We start from the raw sequence: 27,202 nt of genomic DNA on the forward strand, positions 1-27,202 counted from the left end.
AAAACTATGGACGACTCCTGCAGTTACCGTTCCAACATTAGGTCACACTCCAGGTGCACTCAGTTTCAAAGGTATGGGTATATACTCCCATCGTTATCATTCATTAAAACCTTGGCATTCAGTGCGGTCTCTGGTGGAAAAGTCTTCCTTTCCCAAGCAAAAGAGTTTGGGTGGCTCCTTTTTCCCTAAGTCTAATTATAGGTTTACCTGCCTTACTTGACGGATAAAGGGTTACTTTTCCTTTTGACAAGAATTCCCGGTTCACATCCCCCACACTCACAGCGATTTTTGTACTTGGCCTTACAGCTGCAGTCAGAGCTACAGCTTACTCTGTCGTACTCTCAGTCAGGGCCCCTTTCTCTGCATTGGCCTTGTGCACCCCAGTAAGTCCCATGGGTTTACCCTGCAACTTACAGCATTCTGCACGAAGGTGTCCCACCTTGTGGCAATGGTAACACTTAGGCTTCCGGACCTCACTTCCACCCTCAGCATCTTCCTTTCTTGCCTGATGAGGAGATCCTGGGGTGCTTGCAGCTGTCCCTTCTTGTCCCAGGCTACTTGCCTTCCTTTCACCCTCCCACCTTCTATCCTTCTCGGGTTTGTGGGGGTGACAGACAAAGGGTTTGGGCTTGTAAACAAGCTCATAATCATTAGCGATCTCAGCTCCTGTCTGGCTGTTGAAACCTTCTGGTTCTCTACATGGGTCCTTACTAACAAAGGAGTGAATTTTTTAATTCTTCCAGGAGAATTAGTTCCCTAAGGTTCTCATACATGGCCTCTACCTATAGTGCCCACATCCAACGATCAAAATTAATTGGCTTTACTCTTTCAAATTCTATATAAGTCTGCCCAGGCAATCTCCAGAGGTTCTGATATTTCTGCCTGTATGATTCAGGGACCAACTCATAAGCAGCGAAAATAACTATTTTTGCCATCTTATAATCTACAGAAGCCTCCTCAGAAAGCATGGCATAAACTTTATGAGCTCTGCCCATCATCCTGCTTCGCATAAGCAGTGTCCAGCTTTCCTTCGGCCATATCATCTGTGTAGTGATCTTTTCAAAAAAAATGAAAAATGCCTCTACATCCCTTTCCTGAAACTTCAGGAGGGCTTGCGCAAATTTAAACAGCTCTCCACTGGGTCCTGGTCTGGAGCAGATCTTTCCTTGCCAGTATTTTCCCTGGAGTCAAGACCACTACTTTGTCTCAGTTCCATCTTTTTAAATTAGAATTTCCTTCCTTCTCTTTCACTTTCTCTTTGAAATTCTAGTTAAGTTTTTTCATTGTTAATTCTCTTTCCTGTTCAAGCTAAAGATTTTCCAATTTTGTTTCTTTTTCTTTTACAAGTTCAAGATGCTTCAACTGCAACTGAATCCTAGCTAATTCAACTACACTACCATCTGGATTGCCTTTTTCTTCTTCCAATTTCACATGCTGTGCTATTTCCTCAATTATGTCTGCTTTGTTACCTCCTGGTTTTAACTCTCTAAAGCCAATATTTCTGCCAATTCCTTTAGTCTAACCTTGGTTAAGTTTCTCAAATCACTCAGGGATACATCCTCCTTCCCCAGAAAGGTCCTAACAACTGATAAAGACATTCTGGTAGTGTAAGCTTTACTCTAATGCACAAGAACCTGTTTTTAAAAATTTTTCTTCTTTTCAATAATTGTTACCCCACTTACAATTGCACGTTGTTGGCATCGGGTTATCCTGCACAGAGCCCCCAACTATATGACTGAGGTGGGAGGAGTGCGCTGTCCTTTCTAGTCCCACTTTTCCACAGGTCACAACATATATTTTAAAATGTTTACCCAGTTACCCATTAGGTCAATCATATACTCTACTATTTATCCCAGAATGAAATACACCAACTAGGTTTCTTTAATAAACAACAAAATTATCAGTTTATTATCAAACAAGACTTATCCAGTAATGAAGCAAAGCATGAACACACAGATTGAAATATCAAAGTACCCTTTGTAAATTCCCCACACACATACACACAATCTGAAAAGAATACAGAAATTCTCTCTGCAGAGGTCTGTTACAAAAAAAAAAGACAATAAAAGAATACTTAGGCCAAATACTTGCTCATTCTGAAGATAAAAGAGAAGATATGGAAGGAAGTCGGATGTCCCTTTTGGTCTGGTGTCCGGGTATATGGAGAATGGTCACTGGGATTTTTTCTAAAGCAGTTCTTTTCCGGTGGCATTGAGAATTAATCTGGCAATTTTTTCCAGCTTCTCAGGAGAGATGCCGTAACAGGGATTTTAGCTCCCTCACACTGGATCTTTGCAAGGTTTCTTCAAAGAGGTAGAGAAAGAGGTGAGCTGGGTGTTTTTTCCTTGGCAAGTTGATCTCCAACTGTCTTCAAAACAGTTCACACCCCAACTGAACTGTAAACAATATCTTCCCCAAACAGAAAGTCAACCTCCTGACCTCCAAAAACCTTGACATGCAACTTCTCTGTAAACATCTTCCCCAGGTCACCAAGGTTTCTGTTGTTTACTGAGCCCAAAACACATCATTTCCAGCAAAGGTTGTTTTCAAAAAATATTTTAGTGTCTTTTCAGATAGATTAGAATAGATTGGCATAGATTAGAATAATATAATTTAGGGCTTGATTGGAGTTTAGTGCAGTCCGTCATCTCAGTGATAATTTGGTCTTGGATGGTAACATTAAATGGGTGATAACGAATCGGCAGCTTGTTTTACACCATGCCTGATTTTCATTTCCATTAACATCAATGCAGAGGCTGATACTTCAACTGCGATTCATGGAGACAATGGGCAGAGCTTTAACTCCCCATGATGGATGGCAGAGGATGTTAACATTTCAAAATCTGAAAGCTGACCCGAACCCGCTTCAAACACACCCATTTCTGGTTTTAATGGAGATCCCAATATTTACAGGGAGGTGGAGAGGATTGGGGAGGTGCTGGGTGACTTAACTTGCTTTCAAAAGGCAGTTATTTCAATATGTCAATGAGACTGTGTGCCTCAAATCTTAACAGACTTTTTGGTTCAACAGCTTTGGGATGAGTTTTCCATGACTCAGGAAATCTGGCAGCTGAAGGGAGGCGAGGACGGCTGAATCCAGCAGGTATGTGCCTCTCCAGCACTGCTTGTGGGTCAGGAGGAACAGGAGTGCTTACCCCTGGCCCCCAAGCTAATCTGCTTCCTTCCCTGTGATCTCTCCCCCTCAATCCAAGGTCTCCCACGAACTCACGATTTCCCCCGACTTACGATCTCTTCAACCACCACCCCACCCCTCACCCCCGCGATCACCCCTCTGACCCGCGATCTCAACACCCCCTGTGATTTTCCCCTCCCTCCCTACTCTCCGCTTCCTAGCTGTGGCCTTGCTGCACAGGCCTTCCTGCCTGACAGCCAGTCAACCTTTCAACCTGGCTGGTTGCTGTCTAGAAAACAGAAGAAAAAAATATTCAAATTGGGTCCTGCCATTGGAGTCGGCAGAGCCTCTGCATCACCTGTATTTCTGGCTTTCCCAGCTGCTACAAGTCCTCTGCACCTCCCTGTAAATGTTGGGATCAATAAATTACCGGAATTCTAGGCTTTGAATAATGTAAAGAAAATATGTTACGTCTGATGTGAAGGGAAAAACGGTACAGTGATTTAGCCATGATTATCCGTGTATGAAGTAAATGTGTTATACTCCATATCGCACAACATAATTGCTTTTCCTTACAATTTTAAAGGAATATAGCTCTCATAAAAATATATTCGGCAATCTGATTTTGTTTTGGGAAGAAGGAGTCATGTTGGTTTTGTGTAATAGTGTAAAATGGATTGTCAATGGAAATAATAATCAGGAGATATGTAAAACGGACTGCTAATTTACCATCACCGTCTTTTGCTATCACAATAACAATGCACTTATATAGTGCCTTTAACATAATAAAAACCTTTCAATAGGCTTCACAGGAGCGTTGTCAGACAACATTTAACATAGACGCACTTAATCAGATATCAGGACCGGTGGCCAATAGCTTGGACAAAGAGGTCAGTTTTAAGAAGCACCTTAAAAAGGGAGAGAGGTTGCGAGCCAGAGAGAATTAGGGGGCAACATTTCAGAGCTTTGGACGTAGGCAGCTGAAGGCATGGCTTCCAATGATGGACAGTGATAATCGGGGATAAGCAAGGGGCCAGAATTGGAGGAACACAGTAGGTTGTAGGGCTGAAGGAGGTTACAGATACAGGGAGGGGTGAGGCCATGGAGGGATTTGAACACAAGGATGAGAATATTTAAATCAGTGCGCTGCTGGACCAGGTGCCAGTAAACACAGGGATGATCGGTGAACTGGACTTGGTGTGAGTTAGAGCATATTAGCAGCATTCACTGTATTAAGTACCAGACTAATCACTAAGTTAAAGAGAGCAACATGATTTTATACTAATAATTGCTTTTCATCTTCCAGGCTCTACACAGATACAACGAGGGAGATATTGATGGAGCCAAAAAGCTGGGACATATTGCGATGTTGGTTGCCATTGCAGCTATTATTGTTGGAGTAATAATTATTGCAATTTCTTGCATTGTTCATTTCACTGTGGTAGGAACCTTTCACTTTACATCTTTTAACCTAGCTGGGCTTTGAAGTACATCTGCTATTTGGAAGTTCATGATATGAGTTACAGTAATACAGCTTTGGTGAAATTGATTCAGAATTATCAGCCATCTGTTATTTTATCTTTCACATCTGCATTGATTCATGGCAATCTGTGACACTTTCTGCAAAAGTTTACCAAAGATTTATATGGTTCCATAAAACATGGCAAAAGGAATAATAAAATCGGGATAGGTATGAAGGTTTGACTTGTGAGTGTAACAGTAAAAGCTCAAGATACTAGAGTGGTAAATGTGGAGTTTGCTGCCTGATTGAGGAGATGTGAAACTGAGCCATACAGATTCAGAATGTTACAGGTTCAATCCCTGATCTGTGTTGAGTTAGCTGACTTCAGTTTAATCAAGGTGCTACAATTAGGTTCAGTGCTCCTGTGCTAGGGAAAGGACTACTTTCCAATAACCCTTACAGCAGGGTACATGTTTGTGAGTCAGGCAAGAACAGGATCAAGCTTGGCAGTGAAGCCTGATACATTCAAATAGCATTCTGACACTTGCGTCAGGCTCCCACATGAAAAGTAGATACTTGGCCAAAGAATTGAGGTTGGCCTGCAATTGTGGGGTAATACCCCACTGTGAGGCTGCACCTTCAGGAGAGGAAGTTGGAGCCAGGATCACTGTAATCCTTCCTACAACTGAAGAGGGGAGCTGACTTTGTTGCAGTTAGTGAGTTCAGTTCATAATGGTCATTTCAATGTGCCCCCTCTGCACATTCTTCACGAATACATAGAGTGTAATGAATGAAAGGAGTCAGTGAGTCTGCAGTCCAAACCCCATTTATACACATAACCAGAGTTTCTGGTGAAGTTATAGCTGGAATGGGAGAAGGTCTGAGTAGAATCCTGGTAGGGTTGCCAACTCTGGTTGGACTAATTCCTGGAGGTTTCATCACATGACCTCCCACCACTAACCCGCCCAGTCAAACAGCCTTCTTTCGCCCATCTCCAATATTTTCATAACTAATAAACAAAGGTGCTTAAAGAGAATGAATTTGTTAATGCCCCTATGATTTTCTCCGGGTTGCTTGCAGCAGCGTTCAGGAGATTAATTTCTCATTCCTGGAGATTCCAGGAGCGTTGGCAACCCTAATTCCTGACTATTGATCCAGAGATTCCCTCTGCAGTGTAATTGAAGCATTGGCTTCCTGAGAATTGATAATTTTAAGAATTAACAAAATGGTGCTATAATATCAAACAATTGTTTTTTCTATTTAAAAAAAGATACTTTAATATTTATTGAAATTCACTCAGCTCAAACATGAGTGGTTGTGATAAAAACTACATCTAGGATGCATGGGAATAGAAGAGGACAGGCCGCAGTGACTGCCTGGGAGAAGCCACGGTATTACCAATAGAGGGATGGCTTTTCATGGTTAGAGATATTCAGAGGATAAATGCTGTGATCCTGCACTCACAGCAGGAAGTTGAACTCAAAGAAGATGGATTTCGGAGAATCTGAGTCCTTGCTCAAATCCGTTCTCCAATGGAGTGGAGTTGGGAGTGTGGGATCTCTGAATTTTTCCTTTAATCTGGGGTCAACGTTTATTTTAAACATTTTATTTTTGCAATTTGTGAATACCCAATAGGCAAAGGTAAAAGATAAAGGAAAATAAATTAAGAGAGCAGCACCATGCAGTATAACAGGTTAACAACATTACAGCAATAACAAACTGGAATACAAGTTTGTAACAGTCAAGAGGTAAGATTAAACAAATTGACAATAATATTAAAAGTTCATATGCATTGGATAAGAATAGTGACCATTTCAACAAAGACTGAGTCAAAGAGAACCATAGGAGATTTATTCAGGCTGACACAGGCTCCTGTGATTAGGACCAGGATAGCAAGTCATACAGTTTGCAATAGGAAAAGCCTAAGGTTTCATTTTTACAGCAGGAATGAGAGTCACGTTTGTGGGAGGCCAAAGTCAGAAAAAGGAGCAAACAATATGGGGACGGAAAGGGCATTCAATCAGAGTTGGGGGCAGCGCCCTTCCTCCATTTAGTGTGATGAGGAGGGCGGGGGGGGGGGCAAAGGGGACAAATACAAAGCACTATACAACCTCAAAGGGTAGCCCCAGACCAACCCAAGAGTCAACTGAGAACAACCCATCCTCTCCTTATCCATGATCATGGGCAATCATACACAAATAGATTGAGATGGACAAAAGGAATCTCTGAGTCCCTTTCATGTTGAATGAAATGTCATTACCGGCTGTTTCCAGAATGTTGGAAGCCAACGAACAACAGAAAGTTGATTAAATGACCCATTCTGGAGTCCAATGGGGCCTTCACAGGAAGATTCAAGGCAGAACGCAATGAATGGGGTGTGAAATATATACCTTCAATGAACCGTACCCCCTTCAGCATCATGACCTATTAAAAAACAAATTCAGAAAATATGTGATTGGGAGTTTATTGTTCCACATCATCTGCAACACTGATCCATAATCTCAGACTGCAACAATGCAATTGCAATGGTTCAATGGTTGTGGTAATGGGATGAGGGATTTTCAGTAGTCACTCTCACAAGTACTTGTCAGTTGATATTCTAGCAACTGTATACCAAATAATATCCCACTCCGCAGCCGAAACTCTAGATAGAGTTAAGATTAGCCAATCAACACCTCTTGTGAAATCAACCTATCTTCCTCAACTGAACCAACAAGAAAGGAATCCAGACTTTAGATCCAGATGGAAACCTGGTCAGGAGCTTGTGACAAAAGGAAATGGCAGACCTGGAGGTTTCTTAAAACTCATTGGCTGGCTGTTTCTGTTTCTGTGTTGGCCAGACCGTAATTTTCTACTCATTCACATTAATGAGCAGGAAGAACCAGAAACCCGCAAATCCGTCATCTTTAAGGGAGCAATTGCATTGTAGGGGAGGTAAAGCTTTGACCCACTCACCTTCCAGCAAATGGGAGAGCCATCAAAAACGCAAGTTTCAACAGCTTCCATCTATGAGACGCCTTTAACATAGTAAAACATTCCAAGGTGCTTCACAGAGGTGTATTTTCTTTTTTAAAAAGTGACCCTTATTCCAAGAAGGAGATATTTGGGGGGATAGGAAAAAGCTTGGTCAAAAAAGTAGTTTCTTCGAAAAGTCTGAATGGAGAGGGAGAGGGGTTTAAGGAGGGAATTCCAGATACAAGCTGGTATTGGCTTACAAGCAAGACTGAAAATCAAGGAAAATGAAGGATGTTGTGTAAAGTGATTGACAGCTAGTTGGCACAAATGCCTTAGAATCTGGGAGCATCCTGATCCAGAGCACAAAAGCAATGCCAAAACCTAAAATAAGAGCAAAATACTGCAGATGCTGGAACTCTGAACTGAGAACAGAAAATGCCAGAAACGCTCAGCAGGTCTGGCAGCATCTGTGGAGAGAGAAACAGAGTTAATGTTACTGGTCTGTGACCTTTCATCAGAACTGGCAAAGGTTAGAAATGTAACAGTCTTTGAGCAAGTGAAAGAGGGGAGAGGGGGAAGAAGAACAAGAAAGAAAAACTGTGATAGGACTGAGGGAGGAGAGATTAAATGACAGATGTCATGGAACAGAATGCAAATGGAGTGCGAAATAGTTGTAGTGAAAGACAAAGCATGAGTCCAGAGAGAGTGCTAATGGCAGAATAATGAACAGCTCTGTACGAAAGCAAAAACATGGAAAATAAGCTTAAGACTAGCACATAGTTAAAAAATAAATAATTAAAAAAAGAAGAAAACATATACAACAAAATACAATAAAGCAAATAAAATAAAAATTAAAATAATAAATAAAGAAAAAATAATGGGGCTCATGATCTGAAATTATTGAACTCAATATTGAGTCCAGCAGGCTATAGAGTGCCTAATCGCAAGAGCTGTTGTTGTCTGGTGCACCGACCTCTACCTTGCAGAGCTTGAGCACCAACTCTCAGACACTTCTTCCGACCTCCCCCTGGACCATGACCTCACCACCAAACATCAAGCCACTGTCTCCAGGACTGTCACTGACCTCATCTCCTCTGGAGATCTTCCCTCTACAGCTTTCCACCTGATAGTCCCGCTATCCCGAACAGCCCGCTTCTATCTTCTTCCCAAAATCCACAAACAAGGCTGTCCCGATAGACCCATTGTGTCAGCCTGCTCCTGCCCCACTGAACTTATTTCCTCCTGTCTTGACTCTATCTTTTCTCCCCTTGTCCTTGTCTTCCCACCTCTATCTGTGACCCTTCTGGCACCCTACTTCATTTCGACAGTTTCCAGGCCCTAACCGCCTCCTCTTGCCGTCCAATCTCTCTACACCTCCATCCCCCCACCAGGACGGTCTGAGGGCTCTCTGCTTCTTCCTTGAACAGAGGCCCAACCAGTCCCCATCCACCACCACCCTCCTCCGCCTGGCTGAACTTGTTCTCACATTGAACAACTTCTCCTCCAACTCCACTCACTTTCTCCAAATAAAAGGTGTTGCTATGGGTACCTGTATGGGTCCTAGTTATGCCTGTCTTTTTGTGGGATATGTCGAACATTCCTTGTTCCAGTCTACTCAGGCCTCCTTCCCCAACTCTTTTTCCAGTGCATTGTTGATTGTATCGGTGCCGCTTCCTGCTCTTGCCCCGAACTGGAAAGTGTCATCAACGTTGCTTCCACTTCCCACCCTTCTCTCACCTACGTTGGTCCATCTCCGACACTTCCCTTCCTCGGCTTCTCTGTTGCCATCTCTGGGGATAGGCTGCCTACTAGTATTTACTCTAAGCCCACCAACTCCCACGGCTATCCTGACTACATTTCCTCACACCCTGCTTCCTGTAAGGACTCCATTCCATTCTCCCAGTTCCTCCGTCTCTGACACATCTGTTCTGATGAACCTTCCACAACAGCCCTTCTGATATATCTTCCTTTTTCCCCAACTGAGGATTCCCCTGCACTGTGGTTGACAGGGCCCTCGACCGTGTCCGACCCATTTCCCGTACTTCTACCCTCCCTCACCGCTTCCCTCCCTCACCTCTGCCCCTCCCTCCCAGAATTGCGACAGGGTCCCCCTTGTACTCACTTTCCACCCCATCAGCCACCACATCCAAAGGATCATCCTCCGCCATTTCCACCACCTTCAGCGTGATGCCACCACCAATGCAGCTTCCCCTCCCCTCCCCTGTCAGCATTCCGAAGGGACCGTTCCCTCCGCGACACCCTGGTCCACTCCTCCATCACCCCTGACACCTCGTCCCTTTCCCAAGGCACCTTCCCTTGCAATCGCAGGAGGTGTAATACCTGCCCTTTTACCTCCTCTCCCCTCACCATCCAAAGCCCTAAACACTCTTTCCAGGTGAAGCAGCGATTTGCTTGGACTTCTTTCAATTTAGTATACTGTATTCACTGCTCACAATGTGGTCTCCTCTACACTGGGGACACCAAGCGCAGATTGGGTGACGACTTTACAGAACACCTCCACTTGGTCCGCAAGCATGATCCCGAGCTTCCAGTTGCTTCCCATATTAATTCTCTGCCTTGTTCCCATACCCACATTTATCCTCAGCCTGCTGCAGTGCTCCAGTGCACATCAACGCAAACTCAAGGAACAGCACCTCATTTTTCAATGAGGCACTCTACAGCCTTCGGGACTCAATATTGAGTTCAATAATTTCAGATCATGAGCTCCATTATTTTTTGTTATTTTTATTTTATTTTGTTTATTGATTATATTTTTTAATATATATTTTCTCTTGTAATTATTTTTTAAACTTATTTTCCATGTTTTTGCTTTTGTACAGAGCTGTTCATTATTCTGCCATTAGCACTCTCTCTGGACTCATGCTTTTTCTTTCGCTACAACTATTTCACAGTCCATTTGCATTCTGTCCCATGACATCTGTCATTTAATCTCTCCCCCCTCTGTCCTATCACAGTCTTTCCTTCTTGTTCTCCCGACCTTCCCTCTTTCACTTGCTCAAAGACATTTCTAACTATTATCAGTTCTGATGAAGGGTCACAGACCTGAAATGTTAACTCTGTTTCTTTCTACACAGATGCTGCCAGACCTGAGTATTTCTGGCACTTTCTGTTCTTAATGCCAAAACCCAGGTTTGTTGAGGCCTTCATTAAAATGAGCATTCTGACTCCATCAAACATGATCTACACATCCAAGAGCAAGAGGACTGTGCAGAATCCCAACATTTCACAGTAAGAGACATGAATGTCCTCACATTTTCCCATTCCCTTACAAACAAGTCCATCTGGTCAAAGCACTAAAGGTTCTTCAGCATATTTTACTAGAAAGCTTTATGAGTTTTTTTACAAGTTTGAGTTGAAGCTCCAGTACCTAGAGGTCCATCCTGGCTTCAGTACCCACAAGTCAAACCTGTCTTCAATATTTACAGGTCCATCTGTAGCTTCAGTGCCCATAGTTCCATTCCTGGTTTCAGTGCCCACGCGTTCATCCCTGGCTTATTTCACACCGGTCCATCCTAATCCACAATACAAGGATAAAAGTGAATCTTAACATTGACAGGAGCAAACTTTTTTTAGGTAGCCTTGCTCAACACATGGAGCAGCAAATCCATTTTTTTTTTGATGAGGGCTAATGTAATCCTGAATTTTTAGCACATGCCTGCAGAGGGAAAGAAGCAGTGTCTTGCTCAGTCTTACCCTCTGTAACATGAGCTTTGAATGAATGCCATTGAATTCGGGATAATCGAGGGAGGTTAAATCCTGGAAGAAAACAGGTGCAATGATATATAGAGGAAGAATTACAGCATGCACAGTAATGCTGATTACCAGCTAAGTGTTAATTTGTCGTGAAGAACTGCTGTTTGAAATGCTCTATAATTCATCTTGACAACTTGAAACAGTTTTGTTTTGAAATGCTACATGCTGTGCATCTCAATAGTAGATCACAGCGTGTATAGATGGAGGGTTTACTCAGTGATTCACTACACAATAACGGATAAGTAGCCCTCTTGAAATAAATTAAATGTGCATGTCTTTTGTTATGTTTATTAAAAATGTGTTTGGCTTAAAGAGTATAAATTCAAAATTAGGTATGAGGGACTGTTACCTAACATTCAGCTCATTACATATGTATTTTGGGAACGCAAAATCTACAATTATCTAGGCAGATCTTTACTTCCGATAACTCTAAAGGTTTGCTGTTCCATAAGTTTTCAAATAGAGGTTTCCAGACCTTATGAAACCCACAAGAAGATCTTAAGAGATCCACAAAGTCAACAGTGTTCTGCCTGTACATGCGTCAGCTGATTTTGCATTTGTTGACGAGCTAGAATGTTACATCTGTTGCTGTACACTCATTAAAATGTTATCTGCTACAATGGCACCATTTTCGGCGTGCTTATACAAGCAGGAGTCTCTGGTCATGTCTCAGGAATTTCAGGGAGGGTCCAAAGACTGTTCCAATATTTGCGCCGAGGTCCCGGGAGTGCATCAATATTTCTAGGGAGTTCCTGGGAGTGTGTCAGTGCTGGTAAAGGGGATCCCAGGAGTGTGTCAATATTGGTAAAGGGAGTTCCTGGGAGTGTGTCAATTTTGGTAAAGGGGATCCCAGGAGTGTGTCAGTGTTGGTAAAGGGGATCCCAGGAGTGTGTCAATATTGGTAAAGGGGATCCCAGGAGTGTGTCAGTGTTGGTAAAGGGGATCCCAGGAGTGTGTCAGTATTGGTAACGGGGATCCCAGAAGTGTGTCAATATTGGTAAAGGGGATCCCAGGAGTGTGTCAATATTGGTAAAGGGGATCCCAGGAGTGTGTCAGTGTTGGTAAAGGGGATCCCAGGAGTGTGTCAGTATTGGTAACGGGGATCCCAGAAGTGTGTCAATTTTGGTAAAGGGGATCCCAGGAGTGTGTCAATATTGGTAAAGGGAGTTCCTGGGAGTGTGTCAATATTGGTAAAGGGGATCCCAGGAGTGTGTCAGTGTTGGTAAAGGGGATCCCAGGAGTGTGTCAATATTGGTAACGGGGATCCCAGAAGTGTGTCAATATTGGTAAAGGGGATCCCAGGAGTGTGTCAATATTGGTAAAGGGGATCCCAGGAGTGTGTCAGTATTGGTAAAAGGGATCCCAGGAGTGTGTCAATATTAGTAAAGGGGATCCCAGGAGTGTGTCAGTATTGGTAAAGGGGATCCCAGGAGTGTGTCAGTATTGGTAAAGGGGATCCCAGGAGTGTGTCAATATTGGTAAAGGGGATCCCAGGAGTGTGTCAATATTGGTAAATGGGATCCCAGGAGTGTGTCAGTATTGGTAAAGGGGATCCCAGGAGTGTGCAAATATTGGTAAAGGGGATCCCAAAAGTGTGTCAATATTGGTAAAGGGGATCCCAGAAGTGTGTCAGTATTGGTAAAGGGGATCCCAGGAGTGTGTCAATATTGGTAAAGGGGATCCCAGGAGTGTGTCAGTATTGGTAAAGGGGATCCCAGGAGTGTGTCAGTATTGGTAAAGGGGATCCCAGGAGTGTGTCAGTATTGGTAAAAGGGATCCCAGGAGTGTGTCAGTATTGGTAAAGGGGATCCCAGGAGTGTGTCAATATTGGTAAAGGGGATCCCAGGAGTGTGTCAATATTGGTAAAGGGGATCCCAGGAGTGTGTCAGTATTGGTAAAGGGGATCCCAGGAGTGTGTCAATATTGGTAAAGGGGATCCCAGGAGTGTGTCAGTATTGGTAATGGGGATCCCAGAAGTGTGTCAATATTGGTAAAGGGGATCCCAGGAGTGTGTCAATATTGGTAAAAGGGATCCCAGGAGTGTGTCAGTATTGGTAATGGGGATCCCAGGAGTGTGTCAGTATTGGTAAAGGGGATCCCAGGAGTGTGTCAGTATTGGTAAACGGGATCCCAGGATTGTGTCAATATTGGTAAAGGGGATCCCAGGAGTGTGTCAGTATTGGTAAAGGGGATCCCAGGAGTGTGTCAATATTGGTAAAGGGGATCCCAGGAGTGTGTCAGTATTAGTAAAGGGGATCCCAGGAGTGTGTCAGTATTGGTAAAGGGGATCCCAGGAGTGTGTCAGTATTGGTAAAGGGGATCCCAGGAGTGTGTCAATATTGGTAAAGGGGATCCCAGGAGTGTGTCAGTATTCGTAATGGGGATCCCAGAAGTGTGTCAATATTGGTAAAGGGGATCCCAGGAGCGTGTCAGTATTGGTAAAAGGAATCCCAGGAGTGTGTCAGTATTGGTAAAGGGGATCCCAGGAGTGTGTCAATATTGGTAAAAGGGATCCCAGGAGTGTGTCAGTATTGGTAATGGGGATCCCAGAAGTGTGTCAATATTGGTAAAGGGGATCCCAGGAGTGTGAAAGACATGAGGACAGATAAGTCCCCGGGGCCAGACGGGATATACCCAAGGATATTACGGGAAGCGAGGAAGGAGATTACCGCGCCTTTGGCGATGATCTTTGCGTCCTCACTGTCTACTGGAGTAGTACCAGATGATTGGAGGGTGGCAAATGTTATTCCCTTGTTCAAGAAAGGGAATAGGGATAACCCTGGGAATTATAGACCAGTCAGTCTTACGTCGGTAGTGGGCAAATTATTGGAGAGGATTCTGAGAGACAGGATTTATGATTATTTGGAAAAGCATAGTTTTATTAGAGACAGTCAGCATGGCTTTGTGAGGGGTAGGTCATGCCTCACAAGCCTTATTGAATTCTTTGAAAATGTGACAAAACACATTGATGAAGGAAGAGCAGTGGATGTGGTGTATATGGATTTTAGCAAGGCGTTTGATAAGGTTCCCCATGGTAGGCTCATTCAGAAAGTAAGGTGGCATGGGATACAGGGAAAGTTGGCTGTCTGGATACAGAATTGGCTGGCCCATAGAAAACAAAGGGTGGTAGTAGATGGAAAGTATTCAGCCTGGAGCTCGGTGACCAGTGGTGTTCCGCAGGGATCTGTTCTGGGACCTCTGCTCTTTGTGATTTTTATAAATGACTTGGATGAGGAAGTGGAAGGCTGGGTTAGCAAGTTTGCCGATGACACAAAGGTTGCTGGAGTTGTGGATAGTGTGGAAGGCTGTTGTAGGTTGCAATGCGACATTGACAGGATGCAGAGCTGGGCTGAGAAGTGGCAGATGGAGTTCAACCTGGAAAAGTGTGAAGTGATTCATTTTGGAAGGTCGAATTTGAATGCAGAATACAGGCTTAAAGACAGGATTCTTGGTAGTGTGGAGGAACAGAGGGATCTTGGGGTCCATGTCCATAGATCCCTCAAAGTTGCCACCCAAGTTGATAGGGTTGTTAAGAAGGCGTATGGTGTGTTGGCTTTCATTAACAGGGGGATTGAGTTTAAGAGCCGCGAGGTTATGCTGCAGCTCTATAAAGCCCTGGTTAGACCACACTTGGAATATTGTCTTCAGTTCTGGTCGCCTCATTATAGGAAGGATGTGGAAGCTTTAGAGAGGGTGCAGAGGAGATTTACCAGGATGCTGCCTGGACTGGAGGGCATGTCTTACGAAGAAAGGTTGAGGGAGCTAGGGCTTTTCTCATTGGAGCGAAGAAGGATGAGAGGTGACTTGATAGAGGGGTACAAGATGATGAGAGGCATAGATAGAGTGGATAGCCAGAGACTTTTTCCCAGGGTGGAAAGGGCTATCACCAGGGGGCATAATTCTAAGGTGATTGGAGGAAGGTTTCGGGGAGATGTCAGAGGTAGGTTCTTTACACAGAGAGTGGTGGGTGCGTGGAATGCACTGCCAGTGGTGGTAGTAGAAGCAGATACATTAGGGACATTTAAGCGACTCTTGGATAGGTACATGGTTGATAGTCGTATGAAGGGTATGTAGGTAGTTTGATCCTAGAGTAGGTTAAAGGTTCGGCACAACATCGTGGGCTGAAGGGCCTGTACTGTGCTGTACTGTTCTATGTTCTATGTTGTTCTATTGGTAAAGGGAGTTCCCAGGAGAGTGTCAGTATTGGTAAAGGAGTTCCTGGGAGTGTGTCAGTATTTAGGGGGAGGTGGTGGTGTAGTGGTAATCTCACTGAGCAGAGGGCCAGACTAATGCTCTGGGGACATGGGTTCAAATCCCACCAGAGCAGCTGGTGGAATTTAAATTCAAATAATTAATAAGTTCAGTTAATGAATCTGGAATTGAAAGCTAGTCTCAGTCATGGTACCATGAAGCTATCATTGGTTGTTGTAAAAACCCATCTGTTTCAGTAATGTCCTTTAGGGAAGGAATTCTGCTGTCCTTATCCGGTCTGGCCTATATGTGATTCCAGACCTACAACAACGTAGTTGACTCTCAACTGCCCTCTGAAATGGCTTAGCAAGCCTCTCAGTTGTCAAGGGGAATTAGGGAGGCTCCTGGGAAAGTGTCGGTATTGGTAAGTGGGATCCTGGGACTTGCATTGGTATTTGCGAGGAGTCCTGAACAGTCTGTTAGGATTTCCAGGGGACCCCTCTACTAAAACGCTTGAAAATCTCTATAATAGACCGTCAAGTCACAACATAAAGTAAGGCTTCTGCTAACAGATAGGTCATATTATTCGAAGACTTTAACCAAACTAGTACAAATCGGGAATAAAAATAGAAAATGCTGGAAACACTCAACAGGTTAGGCAGCATCTGTGGAGAGAGAAAGAGTTAATGTTTCATGTCAATGCCTGACCTGCTGACTGTTTTCAGCATTTTCTGTTTTTATTTCAAATTTCCAACATCTACAGTATTTTGCTTCTGTAATGGTACAAATTGGGTATACCAAAGCAGTCTAGCATGGCCCAAAACGAATACACGACTGCCTTCTGACACAATACATTAGGATACCATGAGAGATAAGTCAATCTTCATTTGGTAATGGCAAGTGAACAATGTTATCAGCTGGAACTAAATTTGTATTTCTGCTCTTTAAACTAATTGGAGCTGAAATTCCTCAGAGTTCTGCTGGTCTCCCACGGAACTCTGCTGGAACACAAGAGCTACCCACCATGTCATTGCCATTGCCATCTCTGGAACGTTCCAATTTTCCTTGTAAGGGGCAGAATGTTCAGCAAATGAAATCAAAGGAGAGGGAGGGGCACGGGGGGCTCAAATGGGTCCTGGCGTATCTGTGGAGGACAGTGCACCCAGACAGGTGAAGTGGTCTGCGTTCTCAAAGAAACTTAGAGATATTAGTCTTAAATTTTCAAGATCAGCCCCCTCACTTAGGGGGCTGAAGAGAACATGGTCGAAGTTGGGGGTTCAGGGAGTCCTGGACAATCTTCCCAATCCTCCGAGGACAGATGGATGGCAAAATATGCTGTCACGTGGGCCAGGTGGGAGCAAGAGATGTATCTGTCCGTGTATCAGCTGATTTTGTATTTGTTGATGTACTAGAATGCCCTGCCATACACACACAAAATGTTGTCTGCAACAATGGCACCATTTTGGGTGTCTATATTTTGCAGGGGTCCCTGGGAATGTCTCAATATAGAAGATAATTGAGGTGTGAAGCACTCGGTGAACTGCCCAAAATCGTTGGCGTGCTTAATAGTTATAAGTGATGTCTTTGTAATTGCAATCGATCAATGGTTAGTGCTATTTGCCTGATATAGGTAGATGCCTGTGATAAGTGTGGATGATGTAAGTGGTAGACACTGTACCTTTACAGGTACACGACTGAGCATGCAGCCAATATTGACGACTAGTAAATGCAGACTAAATGAACATGATCTAAATTATTAAGAGATCGCAAAATAAATAAATAAGAAAAACAAACTCTGCCAAGATTGTAGGGAAAGTTGTGAGGGAAACAACTGGGAAAAATACAGAAACTTCCCCAAAAAGGTAGTCAGAGGGGTAAAGAGAGAGCTAGAAATGAACATTGCTGTACAAATCAAATGCAGCAGTAATAAATTATTCCAATATTGTAACAGCCAAACAGTGTCAAAGGAAAATTCAAATCCTTTAAGGACACAAACAGGTTTGAAACGGAGGATGAATTGTTAACATACTGAATGAAAATGTTGTGGAAGTATTCACTAGAGCAGATTCTAGAAGTGTGATACCCATCATCTTAGAAAATTCTACAACTGAACCTGATATCATTAACACCACGTGCAAGGAAGCCCTAGACAGGCAAGAGGAACATTAAATATCCACCAATGGATGGAATATAACAGATGTTCTGAGTCAGTTAGGAACCAAGTGTGTGAAGTGTTGACAATTGTCCTGGGGGAGTTATTGAACACACAGGAGCCCCAACTGGATTGTAAACAAATCAACATGGTGTTTTTTTTCAAAAACAAGAGAAAACAAACTCAGACAAAGAGAGGTTCTTTAGTCTTACATCAGTAATGGGCAAAACAATGGAATTGATCATAAGGAGCAAAAACAAGTGCTTGTTTCAATGAAAGCAGAACTGAATTCTTCAGTCATGTGTTCAGTGGTGAAGGAGTGTCACCTAATCCACGGAAAGTTGAAGCCATTGCAAATGCTGTGGATCCTACAAACGTGCAAGAAGTCCAGAGTCTGCGAGGACTCATCATGTACTGTAGTCGTTGCACTCTTGACCTCACTACGCTATCTGCCCCCCCCCCCCGCCACGCGATCTGACAAAAGAGACCACTAATTAGGAATGGACTAAATCACACAAACAGGCGGTATACCAGATCAAACAACGTTTGTCAGCAAGTTGCACAAATGCATATTTCGACTGAGAAAACCACCCAGCTAGTCGTGGATACAAGCCCAGTTGGCTTAGGTGCAGTTCTTGTACAGAAAGACAAGGCAGGTAACCCATCGATCATTGCGATGGCAAGCAGATCGTTAACGCCTGTAGAGCCATGTTATTTGCAAACAGAGAGAGAAGCACTCTCAATCACATGGAGTATCTTACACTTTCATCTCTAATAATATGGAAGTGAGTTTAAAGTAATAACCAATCATAGACCACTCGTGAGCTTGTTCAACAATCCACATGGCAAACCACTCACTTGAATAGAATGTTGGATACTCAAACTACAGGAGTACGAGTTCTATGTTGAGTATTAGCCAGGCAGGCTTAACGCAGAGGACTATCTTTCGCAACATCCGTTGCCGACAGTCGGTCCTACTGGTCGTGAGGAAAAGGTTGCTGAGCAACATCTTAACCACATAAGCATAAATGTGGTGCCAAAGTTGCTAAAACTAGCTGACATCAAAGCAGCAACAAAACAAGATGAGGCTTTGCAACTATGTATGAAGGCTATGGAATCATAACACTGGAAAGACATGATTAAGAAAGTGTCTACAAAAGAAATTGCTCACACACTACAAGATCTTCACAATGTTCGAACAATGTTGTGATTACAACCACATCTGATCTTGTACTATGCAACAACTGTATTGTCATCCCACACTTATTGAGGGAATGTGTTGTCAATTTAGCACATGAAGGACACCAAGGAATTGTCAAAACCAAACAACTCCTTAGGGAAAAGGTATGGTTCTCAGGAATTTTGACCGCATGGTAGAGCACAATATCAATCAATGTTTGCCATGTCAAGCAAACACAATGTCAAATCTTCATGATCCTCTCAAGATGTTTGAATTACCTCCAGGACCATGGATTGAAGTCAGCATTGGTTTTGCACATTTGCTCACAGGTGAACACCTGCTTGTTGTCACTAATGACTACAGCAGATTCCCAATCGTGGTATTAACTATGTCGACTTCAACAAAGCAGTCATCCCAAAGCTTGATCAGATCTTTACATTGTTTGGAATCTCTCAAATGGTAACAATTGACAATGGACCCCTATTCAACAGCGATGAGTTCAGTAAATTCATGAACTACTTCGGGCTCACTCATCAGAAAATCACACCCCATTGGCCGAGCTAATGGAGAAGTCAATGAGATTTGTATAAACCTTGAAAAAAGTCATACATACAGTTACAGCTGAGGGCAAGAGCTAATCACTTTCTTCGTAATTGCAGAGCAACTCCTCACTTGACTACTGGAAAGCCTCCAGCTACACTCATCTTTGCACATCCTATACGCACATGTCTTCCTGAGCTACTCTGCGGAGCTAATGATCAACATGTATGCAAATGCGATCGAGAGCAGAAGGATCGAGTGAAAGTAAATGCAGAGTGAAACATGAAATTTAAAGCCACACTGCTTAAGCCAGGAGATGAAGTACTTGTGAAACGTGATGGTCATGTTGGAAAGCAAACAACCCCTCATGGCATCCAACCATTTGCTGTGACCAACACACTGATCAATCATCACTGCTAAGTGCAATTCACAAATCATCACAAGATCCACGTCATTCTTCAAAGCACTGAAAACACCACTCACAAGCATTGAATCCGATTCTGACATCAACACCTCAGATGAAGAACATGAGTCAAATGAGACCACACCCTGTGTTAGACGATATCCTATTTGTGAGAGAAAATGCCCACCATACTTAAGTGACTACTGTTATGAAGTGAACTATTTATGTTTAAATTTATTGTTTACACTTTTGGAAACAAACCATTGAAACATGCTATGTCTCGCATTTACTAAGAAGGGGAGGGATGTAGTGTTTTGAGAATTGCATTGTACATATTGTTCACTTGAGGCTACAATGCACACATGAGCCAGCAGAGGGAGCTAAAAGAGGAAGTGAAAATAAAACAGAATAAAGTAGACTCCATTATAACAGCATGTTGTTTCTGTCTTAGTCTTTGTCTCATATTTCTTACTAAACTCAGCTAACCCTCACTCCAATTTCAAAAATATCACAACTGACATTCCAAGTGGCTATTGGAAAGCAATATAATGTAGAAACACAGTGCAAGTCAGTCATATCTGCAGATGATAGGAAATGAAGGATGGAAGGGATGGCAAATCTGATTAAGTGATCAAGGAACCACACAAAATTTCCAAGTAGGAAGAAATATAAAAACAAAAAAATTACGGCACTTCTAGTTCTTGGACTGTAGCCCTGTAGGTTATAGCACTTCAAGTGCATGCCGAAGTATTTTCCAAATGCAATGACAATTTCTGCCTTTACCACACTTTCATGCAGAGAGTTCCAGACCCCCATCTGGGTGAAAATATTTCTCCTCAACTCCCCTCTAATCGTCTTGGCAATTATGTTAAATCTATGCTTCCTGGTTGCTGACCTCTCTTCTAAGGGAAATAGGTCCTTCCTATCCACTATATATAATTTCCTCATCATTTTATACATCTCCCCTCAGCCTCCTCTGTTCCAAAGAAAACAACCCCAGCCTATCCAATCTTTCCCCATAGCTAAAATTCTCTATTCCTGGCTACATCCTTGTAAATGTCCTCTGTACCCTCTCTAGCTTGATCAGATCCTTCCCGTAATGTGGTGACCAGAACTGTATGCAGTGCTGTAGCTGTGGTCGAACTAGTGTTCTGGCATAACTTCCCCACCCTTATATTCTATGCCTCAGCTAATAATGGTAAGTATCCTGTATGCCTCCTTAACCACCTTATCTACCTGTCCTGCTACTTTCAGAGATCTGTGGACATGCACTCCAAGGTCCCTCTGTTCCTCTACACTTTTTAGCATCCTATCATGTATTGTGTATTCCCTTGCCTTGTTAGCCCCCCACTTCTCCAAATTTAATTTTATTTGCCACATTTCTGCCAACCTGACCAGTCCATTGACACCTTCCTGTAGCCTACAGCTTTTTTCCGTACTATCAACCACACAACCAACCTTGTATCGTCTGAAAACTTCTTAATCATACCCTCTACATTTAAGTCTAAATCAGTGATAAATACCACGAGAAACAAGGGACCTAGTCCAGACCCCTGCAGAACACTACTAGAAACAGCCTTTCAGTCACAGAAACACCTGGAGACCATTACCCTTTGCTTCCTGCCTCTGAGTTAATTTTGGATCCAACTTGACACGTCCCCTTAGACTCATGGAATCACTGAATAGTAACAGCACAGAAGAAGGCCTTTTAGGCTGTCGTATCTGTGCCAGTTGTCTGTAAGAACTACTTAGTTAACCCCACTCCCCTGCCTTTTCCCCGTAGCCCTGCAAATATTTTTTCCAGATAATTAGCAATTCCCTTTTGAAGGCCTCAATTGAATCTGCCTCCACCGCACTTTCAGGCAGTGTATTCCAGATCCCAACCACTCACTGTGTAAAAAGGTTTCTCCTCATCTCACATCTGGTTCTTTTGCCAATCACCTTAAATCGGTGTCCTCTGATTCTCGAACTTTCCGTCAATGGGAGTTTCTCCCTATCTGCTCTGTCCAGACTCCTCATGATTTTGAAACCTCCATCAAATCTCCTCTCAACCTTCTCTAAAGATTAGAGCCCCAGCTTCTCCAATCTATCCTTATAACTGAAGTTTCACATCCTGGAAGCATTTTTGTAAATCTTTTCTACACTCTCTCTAAAGCCTTCACATCCTTCCTAAAGTGCGATGCCCAATATTGAACATAATACTCCAGCTTAGGCTAAACCAGTGTTTTATAAAGGTTCACCATACCTTCCTTGCTTTTGTACTCCATGCCTTCATTTATAAAGCCCGAGATCCCATATGCCTTATTAACCATTTTCTCAACTGACCTGCCACCTTCAATGATTTGTGCACATACACCTCCAGGTTACTCTGTTCCTGCACCCCTTTTAAAATTGTATCCTTTATTTTATATTGGCTTTCCTCATTCTTCCTACCAAAATAAATACTTCACACTTCTCTGCATTAAATTTCACTTGTCTGCCCATTCCACCAGCCTACGTCCTCTTGAAGTCTATCGCTATCCTCTGCACAGTTCACAATACTTCCAAGTTTAGTGTCATCTGCAAATTTTGAAATTGTGTCCTGTACACCCAAGTCTCAGTCACTAATATAGATCAAGAAAAGTAGTACCTAGTACCGACCCCTGAGGAACCCCACTATATACCTTCCTCCAGTCCGAAAAACAACTGTTCAGTACTCTCCGTTTCCTGTCACTTAGCCAACTTCGTATGCATGCTGCCACTGTCCCTTTTATTCCATTGGCTTCAACTTTGCTGACCATTTGGAAGTCCATTTACACTACATCAGCCGCATTACCCTCATCAACCCTCTGTTACTTCATCAAAAAACTCAATCAAATTAGTTAAACATGATTTGCCCTTAACAAATCCATGTTGGTTTTCCTTAATTAATTCACATCTGTCTAAATGACTGTAAATTGCATCCTGGATTATTGTTTCTAAAAGCTTTCCCACCACTGAGGTTAAACTGACTGAACTGTAGTTGCTGGGTTTATTCTTACACCCTTTTATGAACAAGAGTGTAACATTTGTAATTCTCCAGTCCTCTGGCACCACCCCTGTACCTAAGGAGGATTGAAGATTATAGCCAGTGCCTCTGCAATTTGCAACCTTACTTCCTTCAGTATCTTTGGATGCATTCCATCCAGTCCTGGTTACTTATCAACTTTTAAGTACAGCCAGTTTTTCTAATACCTCATCATTATCAATTTTTAGCTCATCCAGTATCTCAACTACCTCCTCTTCCACTATGATTTCAGCAGCATCATCTTCCTTGGTAAAGTAATCATTTAATCTTCAACCATGCCCTCTGCTTCCATGCATAAATCACCTTTTAGGTCCTAATTGACCCCACCCCTCCTCTTACCACCCATTTACTATTTGTATGCATATAGAAGACTTTTGGATTTCCTTTTATGTTGACTGCCAGTCTCCTCTCATACTCTCTCTTTGACTCTCTTATTTCCTTTTTCACTTCATCTCTGAACTTTCTATATTCAGCCTGATTCTCACTTATATTATCAACCTGACATCTGTTATATGCACCTTTTTCTGTTTCATCGTGTTCTCTATCTCTTCTGTCATCCAGGGAGCTCTGGCTTTGTTTGTCCTACCTTTCCCCCTCGAGGAATGTACCTAGACTGTACCTGAACTATCTCCTCTTTAAAAGTAGCTCATTGTTCAATTAAGGTTTGCTTGCCAATCTTTCATTCTAATTTATTTGGGCCAGATCTGTTCTCACCCCATTGAAATTGGCCATCCCCAATTAATTATTTTTCACTCTGGTTTGCTGTCTGTCCTTTTCTATAGCTAACTTATGATATTATGATTACTGTCCCCTAAATGTTCCCCTATTGACACTTGTTCCACTTTTTTATTTTATTTATTTTTTATTTAGAGATACAGCACTGAAACAGGCCCTTCGGCCCACCGAGTCTGTGCCGACCATCAACCACCCATTTATACTAATCCTACACTAATCCCATATTCCTACCACATCCCCACCTGTCCCTATATTCCCCTCCAACCTACCTCTACTAGCGGCAATTTATAATGGCCAATTTACCTATCAACTGCAAGTCTTTGGTGGTGGGAGGAAACTGGAGCACCCGGCGAAAACCCACGCAGACACAGGGAGAACTTGCAAACTCCACACAGGTAGTACCCAGAATTGAACCCGGGTCGCTGGAGCTGTGAGGCTGCGGTGCTAACCACTGCGCCACTGTGCCGCCCACCTTATTCCCTAGAACCAGATCCAGCAATGCCTCCTTCCTTATTGAAATGGAAACATACTGATGTAGAAAATTCTCCTGAACACACATTAGAATCTCTTCCCCATCTCTGCCCTTTACATTATTACAATCCCAGTCTATATTAGGATAACTAAAGTCCCCCATTATAACTGCATTATAATTTTTGCACCTCTCTGAAATTTCCTTGCAAATGTGTTCCTCTATATCTTTCCCACAAGTTGGAGGCCTATAGAATACACCCAGTAGTGTAATAGTATCTCTATTGTTTCTTAGCCTAAACTAAATGGATTTTGCCCTTGACTCCTTTAGGACATCCTCTCTCTCCAGCTCTGTAATATTATCAATCAATACTGCCACCCCTCCTCCTTTCTTTCCTTCCCTATCTTTCCTGAACACCTTGTATCCAGGAATATTTAGTACCCAGTCCTGCCTATTTTTAGATCTCTGTTATTGCCACAACATCATACTCCCACATGTCTGTCAGCCCCTACAGCTCACTAACTTTATTTACCACATTCCATGCTTTTGCATCCATGCACTGAAAACCTAATTTAGACCTTATTGCATTCCCTCTTATTCTGACCCCAATTAATAATTTACAATTTCTTACTCCAGTGCTATCTGTATCTCCCAATTCTTTGCACACCTTGTTTTTCTTTCTAATGTTACCGTCTGGTTCCCATTCCCTGCCAACTTAGTTTAAACCCTCCCCAATAGCACTAGCGAACCACCCCACAAGGACATTGGTCCTTCCTGGCTCTTATCCAGGTGCAGCCCATCTAGCCTGTATGGTCCGATCTCCCGCAGAACCAATCTCAATGTCCCAGGAATCAAAAGCCCTCCCCACTGCACCATGTCCCCAGCCATGTATTCACCTTTTCTATCCTCCTATTTCTATACTCATTATCGCGTAGCAGCAGGAGTAATCCAGAGATTACCACCTTTGAGGTCCTGCTTGCTAGTCTCCTTTGTAGCTCCCTAAAATCTGCCTTCAGTACTTCATCCCTTTTTCTACCTATGTTGTTGGTACTGATATTGCCTGGCTGTTCACCCACCCTCTCTCAGAGTGGTCTGCAGCTGCTCAGTGACATCCTTGACCCTGGCACCAGGGAAGCAACATACCATCCTGGATTCATGACCGTGGCTGCTCAAATGCCTATCTGTTTCCCTAGAATCCCCTATCATTATTGCTTTCCTACTCTTCCTCCTGCCCCCCTGTACAGCTGAGCCAGCCGTACTGCCATGAACTTGACTCTGGCTGCTCTCCCCAGAGGAACCACCATTCTCACCAACTGAATACTGGCGAGAGAGAAAGTTGCACTTATAAGACTCGTGCACTACTTGCCTGTTCCTCTTTGACTGCCTGGCCATCACCCATTCCCTTTTTCCATGCACACCCTTAAGCTGCGGGGCAACCACATCCAGAAATGTGCTATCCACAAAACTCCCAACTCGTTGATGCATCACAGTGTCGCCAGCTGTCACCGAAGCTCCAAAACTTGGAGCTCAAGCTCATGACACTTCCCACACATATGGTTGTCCAGGTCATGAGAAGTGCCCTGGCGTTCTCACATGGAACAGGATGGGCATTCCATGGGACTGAGATGTCCTGCCATCCCTCTGTTTATTGCACTATTAACTGACTTAATAGAAATAAACTTAAAACTTAACGAAAGACTGAACAGCTACTCACCAGTAAGCTGCTTCCCTTTATTTTATGGGAGTTAACTTAAATGTTTCACTTACTCTTATTATCGATACACCTCAGATTTTAATTTACTGAAATATTTAGAGCCCTATTAGTGTTACTAACCTTTTTATTTAATTTAATTTTTACCTCTACATACGATTAATTAATTGAACATTGATCGTAATTGTATGATAATTTAACTAATTGTATTAGTTTTCATACTATTTTATTGATTTAGTCTTTCATTATTGTTGATTAATTTAAAATAAAAGTTTACCACTATACTCACTCAACGTGACACCTGGACAGTATCATTGCTTTTTCCCTCCAATTTGATTCAGACTCACAGTCAGTGCTGTTCTGCTCGCGGGCCTCCCTTTTTGTCCGATTATGTTATATTAATTAGTTTAATTAGTTAAGATACAAATTTAATACAATACCTTATAGTTTTCTTGTCCTAGTTTAAACCACTGCCCTAGTTTAGAAGAAAAAACCTTAATACTCACCAACTAATTGCCTACCTGCTGTCCTGTGATGTCACTTATGGCAATACACTGTGGAAGGAACACTGCCACTGCTGCTGCCTCCAGTTAGGTCCGCACTCTTCCCCCACACTCTCTCTCTCTCTCTTATTCTCTGATCAGGTCTGCACTCTTCCCCCACACTCTCTCTCTCTTACTCTCTGATCAGGTCTGCACTCTTCCCCCACACTCTCTCTCTCTTACTCTCTGATCAGGTCTGCACTCTTCCCCCACACTCTCTCTCTCTCTCTTATTCTCTGATCAGGTCTGCACTCTTACCCCACACTCTCTCTCTCTTACTCTCTGATCAGGTCTGCACTCTTCCCCCACACTCTCTCTCTCTTATTCTCTGATAAGGTCTGCACTCTTCCCCCACACTCTCTCTTATTCTCTGATCAGGTCTGCACTCTTCCCCCACACTCTCTCTCTCTTACTCTCTGATCAGGTCTGCACTCTTCCCCCACACTCTCTCCCTCTTATTCTCTGATCAGGTCTGCACTCTTCCTCCACACTCTCTCTCTCTTATTCTCTGATCAGGTCTGCACTCTTCCCCCACACTCTCTCTCTCTTATTCTCTGATCAGGTCTGCACTCTTCCCCCACACTCTCTCTCTCTTATTCTCTGATCAGGTCTGCACTCTTCCCCCACACTCTCTCTCTCTTATTCTCTGCTCAGGTCTGCACTCTTCCCCCACACTCTCTCTCTCTCTTATTCTCTGCTCAGTTCCGCACTCTTCCCCCACTCTCTCTCTCTCTCTCTTATTCTCTGCTCAGGTCCACACTCTATCCCCACTCTCTCTCTCTCTCTCTCTCTCTTATTCTCTTCTCAGGTCTGCACTCTTCCCCCACACTCTCTCTCTCTCTTATTCTCTGCTCAGGTCTGCACTCTTCCCCCACTCTCTCTCTCTCTTATTCTCTGCTCAGGTCCGCA

General features: G+C 43.1%; 1 protein-coding gene across 1 annotated transcript in view; it reads left to right on the plus strand.

Annotated features, from left to right (window-relative positions):
• LOC137383008 (transmembrane protein 233) overlaps positions 1-27,202 on the plus strand; it is a 60,391-nt gene that overhangs the window by 14,714 nt on the left and 18,475 nt on the right. Inside the window, exon 2 of the mRNA XM_068055596.1 lies at positions 4,440-4,574. Coding sequence (XP_067911697.1) covers positions 4,440-4,574 — 135 coding nt within the window. The remainder of the gene's footprint in view (positions 1-4,439; positions 4,575-27,202) is intronic.

This window comes from Heterodontus francisci, chromosome 23 (genome assembly GCF_036365525.1).
Source record: "Heterodontus francisci isolate sHetFra1 chromosome 23, sHetFra1.hap1, whole genome shotgun sequence".
Classification (NCBI taxonomy): Eukaryota; Metazoa; Chordata; class Chondrichthyes; order Heterodontiformes; family Heterodontidae; genus Heterodontus; species Heterodontus francisci.